Source organism: Saccopteryx leptura, chromosome 5 (genome assembly GCF_036850995.1).
Source record: "Saccopteryx leptura isolate mSacLep1 chromosome 5, mSacLep1_pri_phased_curated, whole genome shotgun sequence".
In the NCBI taxonomy this organism is placed as follows: domain Eukaryota; kingdom Metazoa; phylum Chordata; class Mammalia; order Chiroptera; family Emballonuridae; genus Saccopteryx; species Saccopteryx leptura.
This window is the reverse complement of record NC_089507.1, coordinates 77445710-77468011: the sequence shown is the minus strand read 5'-3', so window position 1 is coordinate 77468011 and position 22302 is coordinate 77445710. Positions and strand designations below refer to the sequence as shown.

At 37.9% G+C, this 22302-nt stretch overlaps 1 protein-coding gene across 2 annotated transcripts in view; it reads right to left on the bottom strand.

The window, feature by feature from the left end:
- BMPR1B (bone morphogenetic protein receptor type 1B) overlaps nt 1–22302 on the bottom strand; it is a 427129-nt gene that overhangs the window by 19993 nt on the left and 384834 nt on the right. For both annotated transcript variants that reach the window (XM_066386369.1, XM_066386370.1), the window contains 4 exons: nt 12530–12626; nt 11316–11454; nt 2766–2958; nt 1671–1968 (listed from right to left, as the gene is read on the bottom strand). In XM_066386369.1, coding sequence (XP_066242466.1) covers nt 1671–1968; nt 2766–2958; nt 11316–11454; nt 12530–12626 — 727 coding nt within the window. The remainder of the gene's footprint in view (nt 1–1670; nt 1969–2765; nt 2959–11315; nt 11455–12529; nt 12627–22302) is intronic.

Genomic DNA, 22302 nt, shown 5'->3' with positions numbered 1-22302 from the left:
CACTGGCCCAGCGCAAGTGGGACCATCGTGGAGACAGAATTCATTCAACTGAGCACACCCGAAACTTCAGAAACAAAGGCACCTCACATTTTCGAATGGATCGAACAAAACTGGAAACTAGGAAGGAAAATCAGGTATGACAGGAAATCTAGTAGTGGGAAAACCTTTTAAAAAGTAGACGGAGCAGAACTTCTAGAGAGACTGAGGGAAGCCTGCACTGAGAAGGCCTGCCAGAGAAACAGGAGGAGGAAAGGCTCAGGCCCAGTGGAGAAAGAAATGACAATCAGAAAGCCCTGGGCTGACACCATCAATGGTGCCCCTCAGTCAGAGAGCTTCAGGAGAGAATGCAGCAGAGGCCAGACTGGAAAACAGCATCAATTTCTGGATTGTGAAAGCAGGTTACTCTTTGGAATGCTCTAGAAATTTAACAGGGGACGAAAAGAGAAAGGCTGTTAATTTGAGAAGCAAAAAAAAAAAAACTTTTTTGGTAAAAAAAAACTTGAAAAAGGTTGTAAACCAAAAAAGGCATTCAGAAGAGAGGGAATTTAATAATCTTTATTGGCGAGAGGTTCACATTTCTCATTTAAATCTACATTTCAAGTCATTTCCTATTGCGATCCTTTAAAGATCAAGAAGTTCAATTTGCCATCCTCTAAATGGTGAGGTACACACCTTCCTATATTTGGGGCCTATTATTAAACAACTCTTCAATCTCATTCCTGGGTAAAAATATGAATTTATTTGTTCTTTCTTAGGAGTTTCATTTTCCAAACATTCAATCATCTCCATGGCTTTTCCTTTGTGCCCGTTTCTGTATCTTACAGTCATCTTTTTTTAAAAAAAGAGAAACCACAAGAGGGTTCAACAATTAATATTGGCTAAGCCTATATTTAGTTTTTTAAAAGGTAGTTATATGATGTTCTCTCTAAGCCGGTGGTTTGCAAACTTATTTTGTTTGGTTGTTCTATTTTCAAAGCAGAGGAACCATTTCTTCTAATACATCATCTACAAGATGAAAGGGACTGCTCTGATTACAGAGGGTAAGCAACACAAAGCTTCAACTATTGAGCATTCCTCCTCTCCATTCTGTAGAGGCAACTGATAGACTCCAAGGAGTCTCCCTACACCCAGGGTCTAAACACCATTGCTTTATAACACATGCTGACTTACGTGTTTAGGCATAATAGTCACTGTTTAAGCTACAGTATAACATGCTAAATACCGGCTGTGTTTATTAGTATCTAACATTCCTCATAAAACATGTGAGCAAGTTATCTTTTCTTTATCATATAAAAAACATTGCCTTTAACACTACATAACCTGAGGATCTTTCCTGAAACCTTTTCCTACTTAAAAATGTTACACAGAATTCTGACCACATAAGCCAAGACATTAGCTACTTTTTTCTAAATACCCTCATGACAGCCTCAAATCCAGTGGACTAACATTGTTTTGAAGCCAGGACACAGATGAGCATAAAAACAGTAGAACTCACCCAAAACTTTATGTTGCCAATAAAATACTTCTTTTTCCCTCCCAAGAAAACTCAAAAGTAATAGAAACACCTCCTCTACTAAATATCCTGGAAGCACTGAACTACAGAATGCATGATCTATAAAAAGTGATAGAAAAGGATCATAGAAACTGTATTTGTTCACCTTGATACTAACCTAATAAATTTAACAGCCAGGCCCAGGTCGGCTATACAGCAAGTTCCATTTTTCTTCACCAGGATGTTCTTACTTTTCAGATCTCGATGGGCAATCGCAGGCTTGCCTTGAGTACTAAAGATTTCAGTGTGCAAATGGCATAGGCCACTGACAGAAGAATAGGCTAACTTCAGCATCGACTTAATATCTAGGGTGGTGGACTTCAAGTAATCATAAAGGGAACCATTTTCATGGTAGTCTGTGATTAGATACAACTGGGTCCAGGACCCTGTCCCTTTGATATCTGCAGCAATGAACCCTAAAAGATAAAAAAGACAAAAAGGTTTGGAGCTGTCTTTTCTGAATATTATCAAGAATAATTCATATTCTCAACTATCATTCTTTGTTCTATGTTTCCCTTGTCTAGCATTTCATTCAGTCTTCTGACTATGCCTATGACAGTACGAAATTACTAATACCAATCAGAAGCTATCAAAACAACAGGGGTAGAGCAACCATAAGAGTTTGCATCTCTAAACATGACCTCTTTCTAATCAGTTGTTGATACATAAATTGCTTTTAAGTTAACAGTAAATAGATCAAGGTACTATAGTTACACATAAGACACTGTTGGCAAAACAGGGACTTGAGTCAAAGCATACACTTCAGGTTAGCTTACAACCTTCACAGCTGAATGATCCAGCTAGATATTGCTAACTGGAAAAAACAAAAAGGAAATCAATTATCTATATAAACTCTGAATATAAATAAACCCTGAAGATAAAATTCTTATAATTTTTTACATTTAAACAAAAACATGCTCCTTCAAATCCGTAAGAAACCCTAAGAAATGCCGGTATTGTATTTGCATTTCCTGTCCCTCACTAAAAAAGTAGTGGCGAGTACTTCATTTCCATCCCACCAGTCATTTGCAGAAGTGCCTTAGTCATTCCTCCTGTGAGGTCTCCCATTAGAAGCTTATGACATTCTTGGGCTCAGGCCAAGAAGAAAATGTCTATATATTGCATAACAGGTCTAGACAGATGAGTTAATAGGCAGATGTTAACAGAAAAATAGAGAAAAGCTAGAAAACCCTGAACATTGCTATAGACTCACCCAAAATGTTTTCATGCCTCATCAACACTGTCTGATATATTTCTGTCTCTCGGAACCAGCTGGCTTCCTCTGTCGTGAAGAACACTTTCACAGCTACCTTTTCGCCACGCCACTTTCCCATCCAAACTTCCCCATAGCGACCTTTTCCAATCTGTTTCACCATCTGAATCTGCTTAGCTATAGTCCTTTGGACCTGTTAAATCCCAAAACACACTGTTAGTATATTCACAGCACTACAGATTTGTTTAATTTTCTTTTCTCTCCAGAAAAGAAACAATTACTGGATCTCAATTAGATCTACCCAGTTTCCCTTTTATACAGACAAGTTATTTGTATTTGTTTATCATTTTACGCTTTCCTCTTGAAAGATTTGAGATTTAAAATTGATTGCTGATTCTGAAGGTTTGAAATATTTCTTCCAGTTTATTGACTATTTTATTCTTCCTACTATTTTCATAGCAAGAAAAACCAGAATGAGTTCACAGGAGATGGCAGAATAGACTATTTTTTTCATGACCACCACCACAGTGGAACGCCACATACTCCGAAGGGACTCATGCCACTATACATTTGGATAAAATACAACAAAACAAAATTGTGATGTACAGAGTGGGGCAAAAAGAGTTTTATATTTGTTAGTATGTGAAGCAGTTTATTCTTGTATTATTATTTAATATTGTATTATTTTCCATGTAAACAACTGTAAACCTACTTCTGTCCCACCGAGTATCATTAGACACACAAAGAAATAAAGAACATCACCAAGCAAGCGGGAAGGAAGGGAAGGAAAGAAGAAAAGAGGGGGAAAGAAGAAAAGAGGGAGGAAAAGGAGGAAGAAAGAGTGGAGACTAGAGCAGGGATGGATAAGCATTAAGCATATACAAAGGCAAGGTTGCTGTCTGGGCTAAGAATATACCGGCACTGGGACAGAATCTAAACTTTGATCCCTTTAAAAGTAGAGAAACTGACCCTAGGGTTTCAGCATTAGGACACTGAATGAAACTAGATTTGTCCTAGGTTGGTAGCATCCCATGGCTCCCAGAAAACTCAATATAAATCCTCCACTGAGGAAATCATTTGCAGAATATTTGTCATCACACCACTGTGGTGAGATACCAGGTACTTTGAAGGAAGTCTTGCAACCATATAAGCTGATTCTGGGTAAAATACAAAAAAAAATAATAATAAAAACTAATGCATTGTTGAACTCAGAAGTGTGGACAAAAAAGGGGGTTCTAGGGAAAGTAACCTCACAGGGTGATCTGATCATAAATTCCTAACTGGGCAGGTCATGGTGGGTAGTCTTGCCCCAGGCATATAACTTCTTTAGTAAATGGTTTATCTTTGACTTAAGCAAGCCCTGTCCATTGTTCTGTGCATCTAGGTTAACACACCTTTGCAATGCCTCTGTCAGACCCTGCAGAAGAGAAAGAACCTCAGGAGAGCACATCATCTTGTTAACTCTTCTGGAAACCAATCCCCGTTTTGCCTTCTCTGCGTTCCAAGTAATTGTCCTTATTTTCCCTCCTTAAATACAGATGCATTAAAGAAGCTGCAGAGTGCCATTCTGAGAAGTACTCTTCTCAGTTCAAGATCTTACTTCCAGGCATCTCCTCTGTTTGGCTCAAATAAATTTTATAAAAATTCTACAGGTTTGGATGTTTTTATTCCTACACAAAGGAACAAAGGAAATTCCCAAGGGAGCAGGTAAGGAGGCAAGGGAGGGAGAGAAGGAAGATCTCACAGAACAAATTCCTTAAAACAGAAGGAAACAGCTGCTATAAATGAGAGTCAAGAAAAACAATCTAAATAGATTTAACGCCATCAGATTACAGATATTTGAATTTTGAGACATAAAAAGCTAAGGAACACTACAAGAAATATGTAAAGACATGGAAGATGGGATGAAAAATAAGAAAGCAGCAAGAATATAATGAAAATGATACTTTGAAATAGAACAATTAATTATTCACTTCAAAAAATGTAAAATGGACAAATAAAACAATAGATTAGAGCTGGAGAGAGTTAAGCTAAAGAGAGTACACTGAAGAATGATAGAAAGTGCAACAGTTACAAAGAGAAAGCAAACATGAGAGTGAAGTAGCACAGAGGTTAAATGTCTCTTTCTATAGGCTCTTTATCCCATCTGTGCTTACAGCAAAATATTTTAAGAACTCCATAACTGAAAATGGCCAAGTATCAGTAACAATTTACACAATTTGGGAGACATATATCCTGCTCACAAAAATTAGGGGATATTTCAAAATGAATATGAAGTGATAAAAAAAAAGAAGCATTTGATTTTTTTTTTATTAAACAAGAACATTAAAAAATCAAACAAGTTGGCCCTGGCCGGTTGGCTCAGAGGTAGAGTGTCAGCCTGGCGTGCAGAAGTCCCAGGTTTGATTCCCGGCCAGGGCACACAGGAGAAGCGCCCATCTGCTTCTCCACCTCTCCCCCTCTCCTTCCTCTCTGTCTCTCTTTCCCCTCCCGCAGCGAGGCTCCATTGGAGCAAAGATGGCCCGGGCGCTGGGGATGGCTCCTTGGCCCCAGGCGCTAGAGTGGCTCTGATTGCAACAGAGCAACGCCCTGGAGGGGCAGAGCATCGCCCCCTGGTGGGCAGAGCGTCCACCCCCTGGTGGGCGTGCCAGGTGGATCCGGGTCAGGCGCATGCGGGAGTCTGTCTGACTGTCTCTCCCCATTTCCAGCTTCAGAAAAATACAAAAAAAAAAAAAAAAAAAATCAAACAAGTCAAAGAAAGTTATTCAACTATGCAAATGAGATACAAAATTAACTTTTATTTTATTGGTGAAAATGCACTATACAAAAGGCTTAAAGTACTGGAGTATCTGCATGTTCACTGATCCCCTAATTTTTGTGAGCCTATAAAGATAAAGAACCTAACACATATAGAATATATGTAAAGAACCTAACACAAAACTCTCAGAAGATCGTCTCAGAAAATTGAAATGTGTTCTTTCAGAGATACACTCTGTATTAGGTAAACAAAGTATTTCTTTTTGTTTCTGCAGTTTTAAGGATCATGTAATTACAATGAGATCACCCAGATAATCCAGAATAACCTATCTCAAGGTCAATTAATTAGCAATTTAAATTATCCTTTGCTATGCAAAATACCAGATTCTAGAGATTAGGGCAGTGGTTCTCAGAGTGTTCACCAGGGCGCACTGGTACGCCCTAGAAGATTTCCAGATGCGCCCTATGGTATTCCAGAGAAAAATGTGCCTGTTGAGGACCCAAAGACCAACAGGGTTTTTGGAGTTTAGATTGTTGGGTGACAGAGGTGTGGGGAATTGGCTGTAAGCTGACAGTCTGCCCAACCCCCTACCTCACTTGCCTGATTAGGTTGCAAAAGGCTGTTCAGCTGTGGTGCTAGATTGTTTACACTACCCCCCATGTTTCCGGAAAGACTGGAGGCAAGTTTCTTCTATCCTTTGTTTGGTGTCAAGATGATATGTATGGTGGGGGTTTTCTGCACTCAACACAATTAAGAGTAAAAAGAGAGGAATTCTTCAATGTTTTGATGAGGAAATGAGAGTTTGCCTTTCAAATATATGCCCAAACATTGAAGAAATCGCTAGGACACATCAGGCTCATATTTCTCATAAACACAAGAATGAAAAAACTTAACATATTTGTGCCGGAACCTGCCGAAATTACTAAATCTTACTAAGAATGTATTTATATATATAAAAAGATAACTTTTTGTCGTTTTTTTATTTTTTAACCCCTCCTTTTTACAAATTCTAAAAAGCATAACTCAAAAAATGTAACATAAAAATGTTTTTTAATGTCAGAATAAATTTAATTTTGTCATATTTATTTGGTTTAATTACCATAAAAGCACGCTTGGATGTTATATTTTTTTATTTAATATTTGACTTATTATAACATATTTCTCAGAAATTTGTATACAGTGTGTCTACCATTACTTGTAAAATTTTAAATGTTCCACGACTTCAAAAAGTTTGAGAACCACTGGATTAGGACATGGACATTTTGAGGGGCCATTATTCTGCCCACCATAGATGTCTACCAACCAGGATGAGTTCTGTTTATGCATAATGCATAATTCAAGAAATAATGCTATCCATTGTCATAATCATCAAAATCACTAAGATTACATCTTTTTAATCTTAAAAATGAAAAGCTTTTCTTTATTGTTCTTTTCTAAAAGAAGGAGTGAAAAATAAGAGCATTGCTGACATGACATGAAGTCACCCAGTCTAAAGGAAATAAGGCACCAAGCACATGTGCTGAGCTGCTTTCCTCCCTTTCGGAGTCAAATATGCTATTGAGTCTAATCCAAGAGCATTTCCATTCCCAGAGGAGGGAACGGAAGTATCAACGGCACTAGGCAGCTAAGACACAAATCCACAAGGAGTTAAATTATTGACTTGGAGAAAACTTCCCACACTTATTAAAGAAATATATTTAATTTACAGATGTTACAAAGCATTGCTTCTGTAAATCTATTGAATATTTCCTATATTAAGCAGTTTTTCATCCTTATCTAACATTAATATATCATCTAATATTTTATTAAAGGTACTGATGGAATTGGCAATGCTTCAATGAATAGGAACAACATGTCAAAAATAAAAAGTATCACTAAATTATATTCAAAATTAAAAATATATTTGTATTGGCTCCAGCCAACTTTCTCAGTGAATAGAGCATTGTCTCAACATGCTGAGGTCATGGGTTCGATCCCCAGCCAGGACATATATGAGAAGCAACCAATAAGTACACAACTAATGGAAGAACTAAGTGGAACAAGGAGTTGGTACTTCTCTCTCTTTCAACCCAATGGAAAAAATTTAAAACTATTTGATTTCAGTTTTTATTTGATTTAGGACATGTTTCTGCTCTTACTCTACCTAAACCTTCATTCTCAGGCTGTTGTAAGGATTGATTATATAAGTAAAATGTCTATGAGATACAATCACTACAACTGTGACACCAAGAAGGGAAGACTTATTTTATGTAAAATGGGTACAACTGGCTGTATAACATAAGGAGTTACTATTATTTCATAAATGTCATCTTATCTAGTGATACCCAATAGCGTTTAATGTGTAAGTCTGTGTCCATGTATATAGTCACTGAAAATCATGTAGCATAAGTCATTGACCAGGGGTAGTCAACCTTTTTATACCTACCACCCACTTTTGTATCTCTGTTAGTAGTAGTTTATAACCACCCACCAGCTCCACAGTAATGGTGATTTATAAAGTAGGGATGAACTTTACTTTATAAAATTTATAAAGCAGAGTTACAGCAAGTTAAAGCATATAATAATAATTACTTACCAAGTACTTTATGTGGGATTTTCACTAAATTTGGCAAAATTAATCTTTATAAAACTTACTATAGTTAAATTTATCTTTTTATTCAATATTTATACTTTGGTTGCTCTGCTATCGCCCACCATGAAAGATGGATGCCCATTAGTGGACAGTAGGGACCAGGTTGACCACCACTGCTCTCTACTCTCTAAAATGTCCCTGCATTAGTAACACACACACAAATATACAGTTTAAAATGCTAAACTTAATAAGGCTGGGTTAATAATACATATTGGAAAGATTTTTCACAAAGGATTCCTCACTTAAGAAGCTTAATGTTCAATTAAAGAATTTACTTCACCTCTTTTCCTTTACAGGCTCTGATAAATTGGGTATAAGTAAAAATTAATGTTACTATTTACTGACTACATATTATGAATTAAATAAATATATATTTTATATATTATATATATATGGTGGGGAGACACGCAAACTATCTTAATTCTTGCAACCAACCTATGATATTCCTTCCTTAAAGGACTTATATATCAAGATATTTGGCAAATATACATAAGGCATGAATTTTCCCCTTATATTAATAAAATATGTAGCAAATTAGTACCAAGTGAGATACTCGCATAATAAAGTATTGCACACTTGGAAGTCTCTTAAAACGAGATCTCAAATCTGTAATACCGAGATTTTTTTTTTCTTCTCTCGTTTTATAGGATCCTTTTCCCAAGCTGCCCCTGTCAAATGCATTTATTTGTTTTATCTAACTTACTTACATTTGGTTCACATTTCAGAAACAATAAGAGCACAGATTCTAGAGGCAGATCATTCAGGTTTGAATCTTGGCTTCTCCACTCCTAGCTAGTCAACCTACCTTGGCCTATGGCCTTGTTTTGTAATGCAGGTATATATTTTCAGAACTATCTCAAAGGGTTGTTATTGGTATTAAATAAGATCATATTTGCAAAGGCCAGTGTCTGGCCAGGATTTGAACCCTGGCAATCTGACTGTTCTTAATCTTTTTTTGATACGGGCCAAATGCTATTTTTCAGTATCTAGATTATGGAAATAAGATAGTATTTTCACAAATATTAAAAATTGGAGTTGAAAGTTTTAAAAACTATTATTTAATGAACTGTAGGGATACAAAGTGAGTAAAATGTAATCTCCACCTCTGAAGAGAAGAGTCCATCTGAAGACATAGACACATTACCATCAATTTAACAGTATTTTAACCTGCTGTATTGATACTACAAGCAAATGTTAAGACAGCCGAAAAAGACCGGCTAAGTCTATGGTAAGTTGTCACAGAGAAAAATGTGAGCCAAGACAGGAGCAAGAAGTTTGAAGACCTCACCATAAAGATTCATTGTTTCATTCAATGCTGTTTCATTATAACTTGTTTATGTCAATTATCCTATGGTAAAATTGGTTTTGATATAAGTCGTTGCGCTTACAGTCGCAGAATCTATTGATGAGGTTAAGTGAGGACTTCCTGCATTTGAGAAACCATGACTCCGGGCGGAGGAGAGCGCAGGAAGCAGGTGGAGGAGAGGAGGGAGAAGAGGTTTATGTGCAGACCAAGGAAGACAGAAGACCCATAAATGTACTGAATATTAGAATGTGTTATCCAGGGAAGTAACACAAGAAGGTCAACAACTTCGGAGAGATAATTTCACAGTCATGAAAAAGATAGATTAAAACAGTGGTTTTCAACCTTTTTACATTCTGGGGACCAGTGAAAATATGAGAATTATTTTGGGGACTGCAACGACAGAAATCACACTGAGCATAAATGAATGACTAAGATCATTAGGTCTATAATCTTCATACAGCATCAGGGTGTTTAACTCTTTCATGGACCAGTATGAAATTTTTGGCAGACTTGCCCATTGACCAGCAGTTGAAAACACTGGGTTAGAAGAAAAAAAACAAATAGTCCAAGAATATGAATTCTGATTCATTAATATCAAAGGGGATTTCAATATTTGTACTTTTCTTTTGAAAATATACAATAACGATTTTAAACATGAGAATTGGATTTGATACATATTAACTCTAAAAATAAAGATCAAGCAATTTGATGAGAACTTTTATATAAGAAAAAGTGATATCCTGAGAAGCATCATTTTGGTCATAATGACTACTTCACAAGGGGTTTTCTGTCTGGTCTATTGCCTCCAGGGAAGGTATTAGTCAACAAGTATAGAGTTGCAGTTATGCAAGATGAATAAGTCCTAAAGATCTATAGTGCCCACAGTTAACAGTATGTATTGTATTCGGAAATTTGCTAAGAGCATAAATCTCATGTCAAGTGTTCTAATCATAAAATAATAATGATAATAAATAAACTTTTGAAGGTGATGGATATGTTCATGGTATAGATTGTAGTGATGGTTTCATGGATATATATTCATTGCCAAATTCTCAAGTTGTATACATTAAATATAAACAGCTTTCTGTATATTTAAAAATGTTGTAAGATATATTCTTGGCTTGAGACTTTTTTTTTTTTAAGTTACGTTTAATACTAAATAAAAGGTCACCTAAGGAAAGTAAACAAGATATCCAAAGTCAGAATCAGACAGTAACGATTAGGAAAATCAATCTCAAGAATTTACAAAGGAAACTATTTCTCATTAAAATTGTTATTTCCATCCCGAGTCACAGTCATCGTTTTGCATGGTGCATAAAGGAACAAAATGTTTTTCTCATTATAGCAAGTGCCTTGGATTCAGTATATATTTTCTTCAAGGTTGGCAGTATTGACCATCAGAAAATGAAACCTCTCCTGAATGGAAAAGCCAGGACTTCGCCCTGAAACATAAGCCCTCCAGCTGAAATGCAGCCTTCTTTCCTTGTAAAAGTACTCGGATCCCAGTTGGTTGTAAGAATGGCCTTCAAAAGCCAGGCCAAAGGGCAGTAATACTATACTTACTGAAAACAGAGGGAAGATGGCCCCCTGTTTAATGTTTTCTAATCTACTCTTTATCAGAACGTCTGAGGGTCTGGATTGTAACCATAGACTGACATTAAAAAACAATCACCTTACCCCCAATATGTCAAAATGTTATCAGGAAGCCCTGCATCGGAGATCTGATATCTAACTGCCTGCACAGAATGTCCTCTTTGTCCTGCCCTATCCGTTTCAGTAAAATGAAACCCTGTATTTCTTGACATTTCCTCTCAGAAAACATTCCTTTAAATTCAATGTATGTTCTTCTCATACCAGCAGAGGGAGGCCTGATCCACTTCCTGAGCTTTGAGACTGCTCAATCAAGTCTCTCAGCGACTCTCCAGAAGGGATGTAAGTTTCATCCTGCTCCAACCCAATGCTGTATCGAGCTCTTGTTTCTTGTTTTCTATACCTAGAGAGGCACAGAGGAAGATCATTTTAGACACTGAACTGTAATGATACAGGCAAACACTGCCGATCAAACAGTAATCAGGGCAGGTTTTTATTTTAGCACATAAAAACAATGCGAGATTAAATGCTCACTATTTATTACATTCAGTTCTAATTGCCAAAATACAAATTAAAATTATTTTACTAACTTTTTTTATTTTTTTTAGAGTAAACTACATGTTCTTACTCAGTCTCCACCGTCTAAGTACATCTCTATTCCTTTCAACTGACTTGTCCAGCAGGCTACATAAAGTCTGTTAATGTTTCTATAGAATTCCATTCCATTCATTCCCTAAAGTTCTTCCCTTTACGGTTCCCTCTAATTAATTATAGATCCAAATTTTTGGTGTGAAAAAGACATTAAAGCTAACTCTCTTATGTAGGTAATATATAGGCCAATAACATAGCTAAGTGAAATAAATATAAACTTTAAAAACGTATTAATTATTAGAAATAAATGTATTTGAATCAACTCCATTTGCAGAATAATATTGTAAAATGAGTATTATAAAAGACAAGCAACATAATTGAAAGGTCTTTGATATTTCACAAATGACAAAATAAGTTTTCAAGTGACTAAAAATCATTTGAACTACCATACTTAACTTTAATATAGTAACCAAACTTACTTTAATTTAATAATCTATACATTGTCTTTAAAAAATCTTTCACTACTAGGGGAAGTTGTTAGATCAGGAAATAAGAAATTACTAGAAGGATTCTAAGATCAACATGCTTATTTCTCTGCTTAGAATTAAATTCAGTAGCCACTTATTCCTGAATTCCCTAACTACCCTAACTTCCCCACGGGTGAAATTTATCTGGGTGGTTTGGATATATGAAGCACAAATGAAATAGATATTTAATAATAGCTTCATTAGGACAAATATTTATCAATAGGAACTAATATTAACAGTGACATCTAAGATCTAATTAGGTCAACAGAAGTTGTGGTGAAAAATGATATCAGTGGGTAAGAGCAGTAAGAGAAAGATATTATAAACTCAAAATTTTACATCTATATTTTGGGAACTTACCTGAAGTAACAGAATAAAATGATAAGGACCAAGAGCAAACTACAGACAGTCACAGATATAAGTAAGGCTTTGTGGTGGATAGATCCGTCAACAAAATCTGAAATGAAAAAGAAAGCAAAGAGAACTATAATACACAGAATATTTTCATCTAAAAATAAGGAAGCAACTTTTTCCTAAAAGTGCTTGCTAAGCTCCATATGCAAGATGTGAGAGGTACTTTTTATCTGCTAACTGATAAAACAAACACACACACACACACACTCTAAATTAAATAATTTCAACTAAACAGGAATCATCATTCATCTAGGCCCTTGATTCAAGAGCATGCTGGAAGAAATGAGCTTGACATGGGTTAAAAGCAGAGAATATAAGCAAATGTAGTAAATGAATCAACGCCCCTAAAGTATTGATATAAGTAGGTAGCATCTTTATTTCAGGTCTAGCTGATGGGTATACAGCCTTTTCTCATGTGGTTTCTGGAGTGTTCTACAAATTTGTATTAAGAAAATAATTCTATATTCATTATACATAAAACAGAGTCATCTTCTGATGGATACAAAGGAAATATATTCTTCAAACAATATATATATACACTTATATATCAGAAATTTACAACCAGTGTGCTGCAATAAATTTTAAAAGATGCAATACCTGACTATTAGTCAGGGGCACTGACCTCTTTTCTCTTAGATTATCAAAAACATGATGACAACCAACACAACAATAGCTATCCAGTGTGAATAAATCTAAATTACAGCTTTTTTTTGTCAGATTGGCAAAAAATATGTTTTTTTGGTGTACCTAAGAATTTTAGTAGTTTATATGTATGCCAGGAAATAAATAAGGATGAAAATCATTTGTATATATAGATATGCAACACTTTAAACAAAAATGCCTGTCAAAAATACACAGCTAAATTTTTCATAAATATTGTATTTTAAAAGAATGGTTATGTTCTGTTCAAAGGATTCTTTTGTATCCTTTAATAGTATAAAGTATTCAATATTATCCCAGTTTTTGGGTTTTTTTTTGTATTTTTCTGAAGCTGGAAACTGGGAGAGACAGTCAGTCAGAGTCCCGCATGCGCCTGACCGGGATCCACCCGGCACGCCCACCAGGGGGCGATGCTCTGCCCCTCCGGGGCGTCGCTCTGTTGCGACCAGAGCCACTCTAGCGCCTGGGGCAGAGGCCAAGGAGCCATCCCCAGCGCCCGGGCCATCTTTGCTCCAATGGAGCCTTGGCTGCAGGAGGGGAAGAGAGAGACAAAGAGGAAGGAGAGGGGGAGGGGTGGAGAAGCAGATGGGCGCTTCTCCTGTGTGCCCTGACCGGGAATCGAACCCGGGACTTCTACACACCAGGCCAACGCTCTACCACTGAGCCAACCGGCCAGGGCCCAATATTATCCCAGTTTTGTTTTTTTTTTCATTTTTCTGAAGCTGGAAACAGGGAGAGACAGTCAGACAGACTCCCGCATGCGCCCGACCGGGATCCAACCGGCACGCCCACCAGGGGCGATGCTCTGCCCACCAGGGGGCGATGCTCTGCCCATCCTGGGCATCGCCATGTTGCGACCAGAGCCACTCTAGCGCCTGAGGCAGAGGCCACAGAGCCATCCCCAGCGCCCGGGCCATCTTTGCTCCAATGGAGCCTTGGCTGCGGGAGGGGAAGAGAGAGACAGAGAGGAAGGAGAGGGGGAGGGGTGGAGAAGCAAATGGGTGCTTCTCCTGTGTGCCCTGGCCGGGAATCGAACCTGGGTCCTCCACATGCTAGGTATTATCCCAGTTTTTAACAAATCAAATTTACCTATAGCATGATTTTTGAAACATCATATAAAAATTAATAATTTGCAGAACTTTATAAAACTTCATGTTTACTGACTTTAATACCAGAGATTTTTTTTCAAAGTTTTTGTTGATGTTTTTTACAATCACTTCAAGTGATTTATATGCAGGTAGTCTTTGGTATGTATTATATTTTAAGAAAACTGACCTAAAATCAGATGCACTTACATAGTAATAACATTAGCACCATTCTTATTAAGAGCACCATATACCCTTGAGAGTGTGATTACTGTTATTGAATTTTAAATGGTATTTTTGTATTTGATAACTTTGGTTACTACAGAGAAGAGGTGTTCCAACTGTGCTGTATACCTTTAACTGTATGGCTATCTATCACCTATATATACTTTGGCTGAGGACCTTATCCCACCCAATGTAACTTTTTTTCCCCCGATCAAAAGTATTATATGTTCCATACAGAAAAATAAAAAAAATTACCAACTAAACTAAAATAAATAAAATTGCCACCACCTCACTAATGAGGAAAATAACTAACATTCAATTGTATGCTTTTGCAGGATCATTTCAATGAACAGAAAGATTCATAAACAAAATATTTCACAAAAAGGCATTATATATACCCATATGCATAGCAGCATTATTCATAATAGCTAAAACATGGAAGAAATCAGTGTCCACTGACAGGTGAATATATAAGAAAAATGTGGTATATACATATATGGAACATTATTCATCCTTCAAAAGGAAAAGAATTGTGGCATATACTCCAATGTGGATGAAACTTGAGGATATTAATTAAGTGAATAAGCCAATCACACAAAGATAAATACTGTATAATTCCACTTATTAGGTACTGAGGATAGTCAAAACCGTAAAGAGAAAATATAGAATGGTGGGCTAAGGAAAAGTGGAATTGGGAAAGTTAATATTTAATAGTACAGTGTTTCAGTTTCTATTTCTATTTGAAAAGAGCTACAAAGATGGGTGGTGGTGATGGCTGTGTAACATTATGTTACACAACTGCTCACAAAAATTAGGGGATCAGGGAATGTGCAGATACTCCAGTACTTTCAGTCTTTTGTATAGTGCACTTTAGCCAATGAAATAAAAGTTGGTTTTGCATTTCATTTGCATAATCAAACCACTTTCTTTGACTTGTTTGCTTTCCTGATATTCTTGTTTAATAAAATAAAATCAAATGCTTCTTTTTATTGCTTCTTATTCATTTTTGAAATATTCCCTTATTTTTGTGAGCAGTATATTTAATACACTGTGTTGTACACTTAAAAATAATTAAGATGATAAATTTTGTTATGTGTATTTTGCCAAAATAAAAAAAGTATAAAAGTCATTATAGTAGCTTTATAACTAGATTGTTTTCATTTTTAATATTTTGAACATTTTGCAAAACAAAATAATTTTCTGCAACATTAGTTTTAAAGACTACAGAGTATATATAGAGACACATTCTAATTAGAAAGTCAATCTTCTGATGATGCGTAGTTAGGAGACTGCAAAGATTTTGCTATAACAAATCTTTACTGTAATAAGTAAGGTTCTGTGATGAACATTTTATGCATACATCATAATATATATCAGTGATTATTTCCTTAATCTAGATTCCCAGAAGAATTAGTTCAATAGATATATTTTTAAGGCTTTTTATACATATTGTTAAAATTTCCTTTAAATAGTGATTGCAACAATTTCTATTTTACCATCAATATGAATATATGTTTAACTTAAGTCTTACAGAAAACCTGTAAGGATAAAAAATTCCAGTATGCCCTTTACAGAGATTTTCATTTTTAAAATTACTACATTTGAGCCCTGGCCGGTTGGCTCAGCGGTAGAGCGTCGGCCTAGCGTGCGGAGGACCCGGGTTCGATTCCCGGCCAGGGCACACAGGAGAAGCGCCCATTTGCTTCTCCACCCCTCCGCCGCGCTTTCCTCTCTGTCTCTCTCTTCCCCTCCCGCAGCCAAGGCTCCATTGGAGCAAAGATGGCCCGGGCGCTGGGGATGGCTCTGTGGCCTCTGCCTCAGGCGCTAGAGTGGCTCTAGTCGCAATATGGCGACTCCCAGGATGGGCAGAGCATCGCCCCCTGGTGGGCAGAGCGTCGCCCCTGGTGGGCGTGCCGGGTGGATCCCGGTCGGGCGCATGCGGGAGTCTGTCTGACTGTCTCTCCCCGTTTCCAGCTTCAGAAAAATGAAGAAAAAAAAAAAAAAAAAAAAAGGAAAAAAAAAAAAATAAATAAAATAAAATTACTACATTTGCTGTATAAGTAAGTCTCTTGTTCCCTTAGTGTGTGTGTCTCTCTACACATAATATAAATATGTATACTTAACTGTTATACAGTTAAGTGCTGTATAACAACATTTTAGTCAATGACTGCATAGATGACAATGATTTCATGAGATTACAATGAAGCTGAAAAGTTCCTATTGCCTAGTATCATTGTAGCTATCCTAACATTGTAGTACCGTAATGGCGAACCTTTTTATAAAAACTGCCCACTTTGGCCCTGGCCAGTTGGTTCAGTGGTAGAGTGTCGGCCTGGCGTGTAGAAGTCCCGGGTTCGATTCCCGGCCAGGGCACACAGGAGAAGCGCCCATCTGCTTCTCCACCCCTCCCCCTCTCCTTCCTCTCTGTCTCTCTCTTCCCCTCCCGCAGCCAAGGCTCCATTGGAGCAAAGATGGCCAGGGCGCTGGGGATGGCTCCTTGGCGCTGCCCCAGGTGCTAGAGTGGCCCTGGAGGGGCAGAGCATCGCCCCCTGGTGGGCAAAGCGTCGCCCCCTGGTGGGCGTGCCGGGTGGATCCTGGTCGGGCGCATGCGGGAGTCTGACTGTCTCTCCCCGTTTCTAGCTTCGGAAAAATACAAAAAAAAAAAAAAAAACCTGCCCACTTTTGCAGTGCTGGTCAATCTGATCCCTCCCGCCCACTAGTGGGTGTTCCAGCTTTCATGGTAGGCGGTAGCAGAGCAACCAAATGGCACCAGGATTGGCCCATCATGAAAGCTGGGTGTGTGGTAGACTATACCATCTAGGTTTGTGTAAGTGCGTTCTACAATGTTCCTAGAATAATGAAATCGCCCAGAGATGCATTTCTCTGAATGTATCCCCATCATTAAGCAATGTATTGCTGGCTATATCTGTATCTGTATTATTTATTTATTTGTGTGCATGACTAATTAAAGTCATGTGAAGTCACAGACATAATGTACGCTCATAAACACCTTTTCTTTTTAAGTGAGAAGCATCAACCTGTAGTTGTTTCCCTTTAGTTGCTTATTGATTGCTTCTCACACAGGCCTTGATGGAGGGAGGCCTGGGAGGGGCTCCAGCTGAGCCAGTGACCCCTCGCTCAAGCCAGCGACCTTGGGCTCTAGCCAGCGACCCTGGGGGATCACATTCATGGTCCCACACACAAGCTGGCTAGCCTGTGCTCAAGCCAACAAGCTCAACTCTAGCCAATGACCTCCAGGTTCCAAACCAGGGCCCTCACCATCCAGGGCCGACACTCAATCCACTGTGCCACCATTGGTTGAGTACCCATAAACACTTGTGAGTGCACTTCCTAAGAATAAGGTCATTGTCTTCCCAAACGATAACAAAAAATGAAATTAACATGAACTTAGAAGTTAAAAATTAATCTTCCTTTGAAATATTTCAGAGAAAGTTTATACTATTTATAATAAATTAAAATCCACATAACCTTCTATTAATTTCTTGTCCAGATATTATGATAATTAAAGCTACGATTTACTCATCAGTCTAAAATACATGTTTAACAACTAGTTAGGATCTATTCTACTTGCCAAATATTATTGGAAATAGTCTGTATCTGAAAGGCCTAAATGAAAGGTCATTAAAAATAAGCAGTTTTACATTTAAAAATTCGGAATCATTGCCAATGTTCCCGAAAAGGAGAGTTTAGGAACTTGACTTACTATGGTACGTATGGGGAAAACAGCTGTGTTAGGCTTGCTTGCAGGTTTACCAGCTGTAAGCCCTTTGTGCAATTAGTGTGAGCACGTGACAGCACTACTGTAAGGAAATAAGCACTTCCCCTCAAGGGTGATGAGATCAGATCATGCTCACCACTGAGAGGTGCAGCTGGTTTCCTGATCACTTCCCCTCCACTGCAAAAAGCAGGTTTTTCTCCCCCGCCTTTTTTTTTTCTTTTTTTCTTTCTTCTTTTGGATTGCCTGTCTTTTCAAGCCCCCAATTAATTGGTATGGCTCACAGTTTTCTGGCTTCCGAGTTCCTTTACCGTCTTCCCAAATTCAGTGCGAATCTGCATGGCCACAACCACCAGGCTTACAGTACATGCCATTCAGGATTCAATAATAATAGGAATATATATATATTCCTATATAATTAACACATGTGTTGACTTACAAAGCATTGCTGAGGAACCCTTGAAAATAATTTGTAGGCTCTTAAAATTAAGTATACTAAGATTTTACACAATAAATTGCCTCAGTAAATATTTGCTCTATCCCTCCCTCCCTTAGGTTATAGGCAAAGTTAACAACAGACCCAAGCTGAGCACAATACCTCTGCCAGTGAGAGCCCACTCCACTGTTTACAACATATGCAGGTGTGCAAATTCCATGGCACACATATGTGCAAATAGCTTACATGGATTTCCAATTGTAAGGAAAACAAAAGCAAAAAGCCCAAATTTGTAGAAAACCAAAGAGGACACTGGATACTCAGAATTTAACTGGAGGAACTAAACACACAAGTGTAACATATTATCACTGTGAATACAGAATAACTTTTTCATTCAAGTGATAAAGTTTTACTAAAACTTTTGGCCTCACTGCTTTTTACTTTTCAACATAAACAAAGAATACACTCTGCACTGTAAGAACACTGTATCTATTATTCATCTTATTACATTTCTGATTTCTGAGAGCAAGGAGACCAGAGGCAGCTGGGGGATTCTTTCCTTACCACCAAGCACTTTTTAAGGCTAACATTACCTTCCCATATTCCTCTTCTTTGCCCCAATAACTCTGTCCCCTACAGCCCCATCTCTGCCTCCTAGTTTTCTGTCATGAATAGTTGATCCTTATCAAAAAACCTTTGTTTCTGTTGGTCATGCTGTTCATGTTTTAATCAGCCATTACCTGTGCTCAGAGTATTAACAATGTAAACATTCAAGTCACTGCCAGAGTCTTGGAAAGCGAACACTTCCAGATGCCTATCAGGAGAGGGACAGGGCCTGCTGTTCTCCGAGGGCGGCGGATTGCTACCTGCACAGGCACTCCAACTGCTCAGGCAGGGAGAACAGAGAACTCTCCAGGGAAGTCTGGTTTACCCCGAGAGGCAAGTAAGACTCACCAGTGGATTTCTGATAGCTTTCTGTCACTGTGTGTCTCATCTCTGATAATTAGATGGATTATAACAGTTTATAATGACCACATTGTTTTTATAAGGCTAGAAGATGGTTCATAATTACAATAAAATTTTAATAGGAAATTTAATAAGAAATTTCCTGGTAACAAAGGAGAATTTAGACAGAATTTTTATATCTAGATTATTGTGTTCAATGAGAAATGAAAAGACTATTTCTAAATTCCTTTCATCTTTTCCCAAACATAGTGTTAACCTGAAAGTCCAAAACAAGAACTGTACATTTCAAAAAACGTTAGAACTACTCACTGGTAAGGAATTTACTCAGACTCATGTATTGGTTGGTATCGCCATGGGCAGAATAAAAGATATCAGAAGAAAAATTCCAGCACTCACCTTGGCATTCTGGCCATAGTATTTGATCTGTGCTGTAGAGAACAGCAAGACGTTTTACTGGTTAAGTACCTGTTACCTATTGAGTTTAATTTGTAATTGGCACACCTAAGCTAACCAATAGCATTTTAAAAACAAAAACAAAAACCCTTAGCCTGACCAGGCGGTGGCGCAGTGGATAGAGCATTGAACTGGGACACAGAAGACCCAGGTTCGAAATTCTGAAGTCACCAGATTGAGCATGGGCTCATTTGGTTTGAGCAAGGCTCACCAGCTTGAACCCAAGGTCGCTGGCTTGAGCAAGGGGTCACACAGTCTGCTGTAGCCACCTGGTCAAGGCACATATGAGAAAGCAATCAATGAACATCTAAGGTGCTGAAATGAAGAACTGATGCTTCTCATCTCTCTCCCTTCCTGTCTCTCTGTCCCTATCTGTCCCTCTCTCCGTCTCTCTCTGTCTCTGTCACACACAAAAAAATCTGTAAAGTGCTCAGAATATATTTTTTAACTGAGTAAAATAAAATAAATTTTAACTTGGAAATCTTATATTATAATTTGCCTTAAAAATACTTTAAAATTACCATATTTCAAAATAGAATCTTATTTCTGCTTCATTTTTCTACTAAGTAAATAGGTAACATGAGTAATTCTTATATTTAAGTAAACTTATGCCTATTTTAATTAATTTATTTATTTATTTATTTATTTTTTTTCCTTTTTCTGAAGCTGGAAACCGGGAGAGACAGACAGACTCCCGCATGCGCCCGACCGGGATCCACCCGGCACGCCCACCAGGGGCGACGCTCTGCCCACCAGGGGGCGATGCTCTGCCCATCCTGGGCGTCGCCATATTGCGACCAGAGCCACTCTAGCGCCTGAGGCAGAGGCCACAGAGCCATCCCCAGCGCCCGGGCCATCTTTGCTCCAATGGAGCCTTGGCTGCGGGAGGGGAAGAGAGAGACAGAGAGGAAAGCCCGGCAGAGGGGTGGAGAAGCAAATGGGCGCTTCTCCTGTGTGCCCTGGCCGGGAATCGAACCCGGGTCCTCCGCACGCTAGGCCGACGCTCTACCGCTGAGCCAACCGGCCAGGGCAACTTATGCCTATTTTAAAAAATTATATAATTATATTTTTTAAGCACCAAACTAGAGGATCCCATTTACTAAAGCAAAGGCTTCTGTTCATTTCATTCTGACTCCAGTCTTTCACTCCTTTAAATGCTCACTTAAAAAAAATAAAAAAAAATAGTGGCTATGGTAAGTAATTTGGGGGGGGAGGGAAGACCTTATCCAATTCTCCGATCTACATGCCTTTTCAAGAGGACACCTCACTCACAATATGTAGGTCAAACTGTCTGATGCTGAGACCATCTCAACCAGCATCACTAATTCTGCAGCAGGGACTAGAGGTTGGGCACCACGACTCCTCCCTTCCAACCTCTCCATCCAAACTGACCTCTCTCCCTACTCTTAGCACCAGCTGCAGGGTCACTGGGCTTCCCAGATCATACTTAATTGTTTACAATGAAGGTGCTGCATTTGATCTAAAACCTCTTACACTTCCTCCCTCATGAGAAGACTGTTGTAGTGTATTCTACTTTGCAGCTACTGAAATGGAATCAGCAAAGCAAAAGGAAATTAATATTCATAAAAAAAAATTGAAGCAACATTCTGGCCTTCCCTCATCTTCTTTTTTTGAAACAAAGATGACACATAAAATTTAAAGTTCATAAATATTCATTGAGAAATATCTGTTGAGTGTAGCTGTGAAAGAATCAGAGAAAACTCTGGACTGGTAGAGAAGGTTTTCTTGCGTATTTGTTTTTAAAAAGGATAATTTATTAGTATGTGTTTACCCCTACACTTAGTACTTCTCTGGCCTCTAATATTAGAAGCCTGTTAGTATTTAGCACCAAGTAACACAGATGTTGTTTTGTCATAGATTAATCCTTTAACTTCTTTGGAAGAGCAATTATTGTAGAACAAGAACAATGATGACAAAAAAACAGTGAGTTGGGGTTTTCTTCCCTCTATTTTTTAAAATAACATTGTCTCTGTTTTATAGTAATTTGGCATATAATTTTTCATAAATCTATAATAATGGATAACAATCTACTAGGCCATGCCTATGTAAGGGTTCTCAAGGTGTGGTCTCTGGAACAAGATCATCAGCATCACCTGGGAGCTCTTTAGAAGTGCCAATCACTGAGGCCCACTTAGAC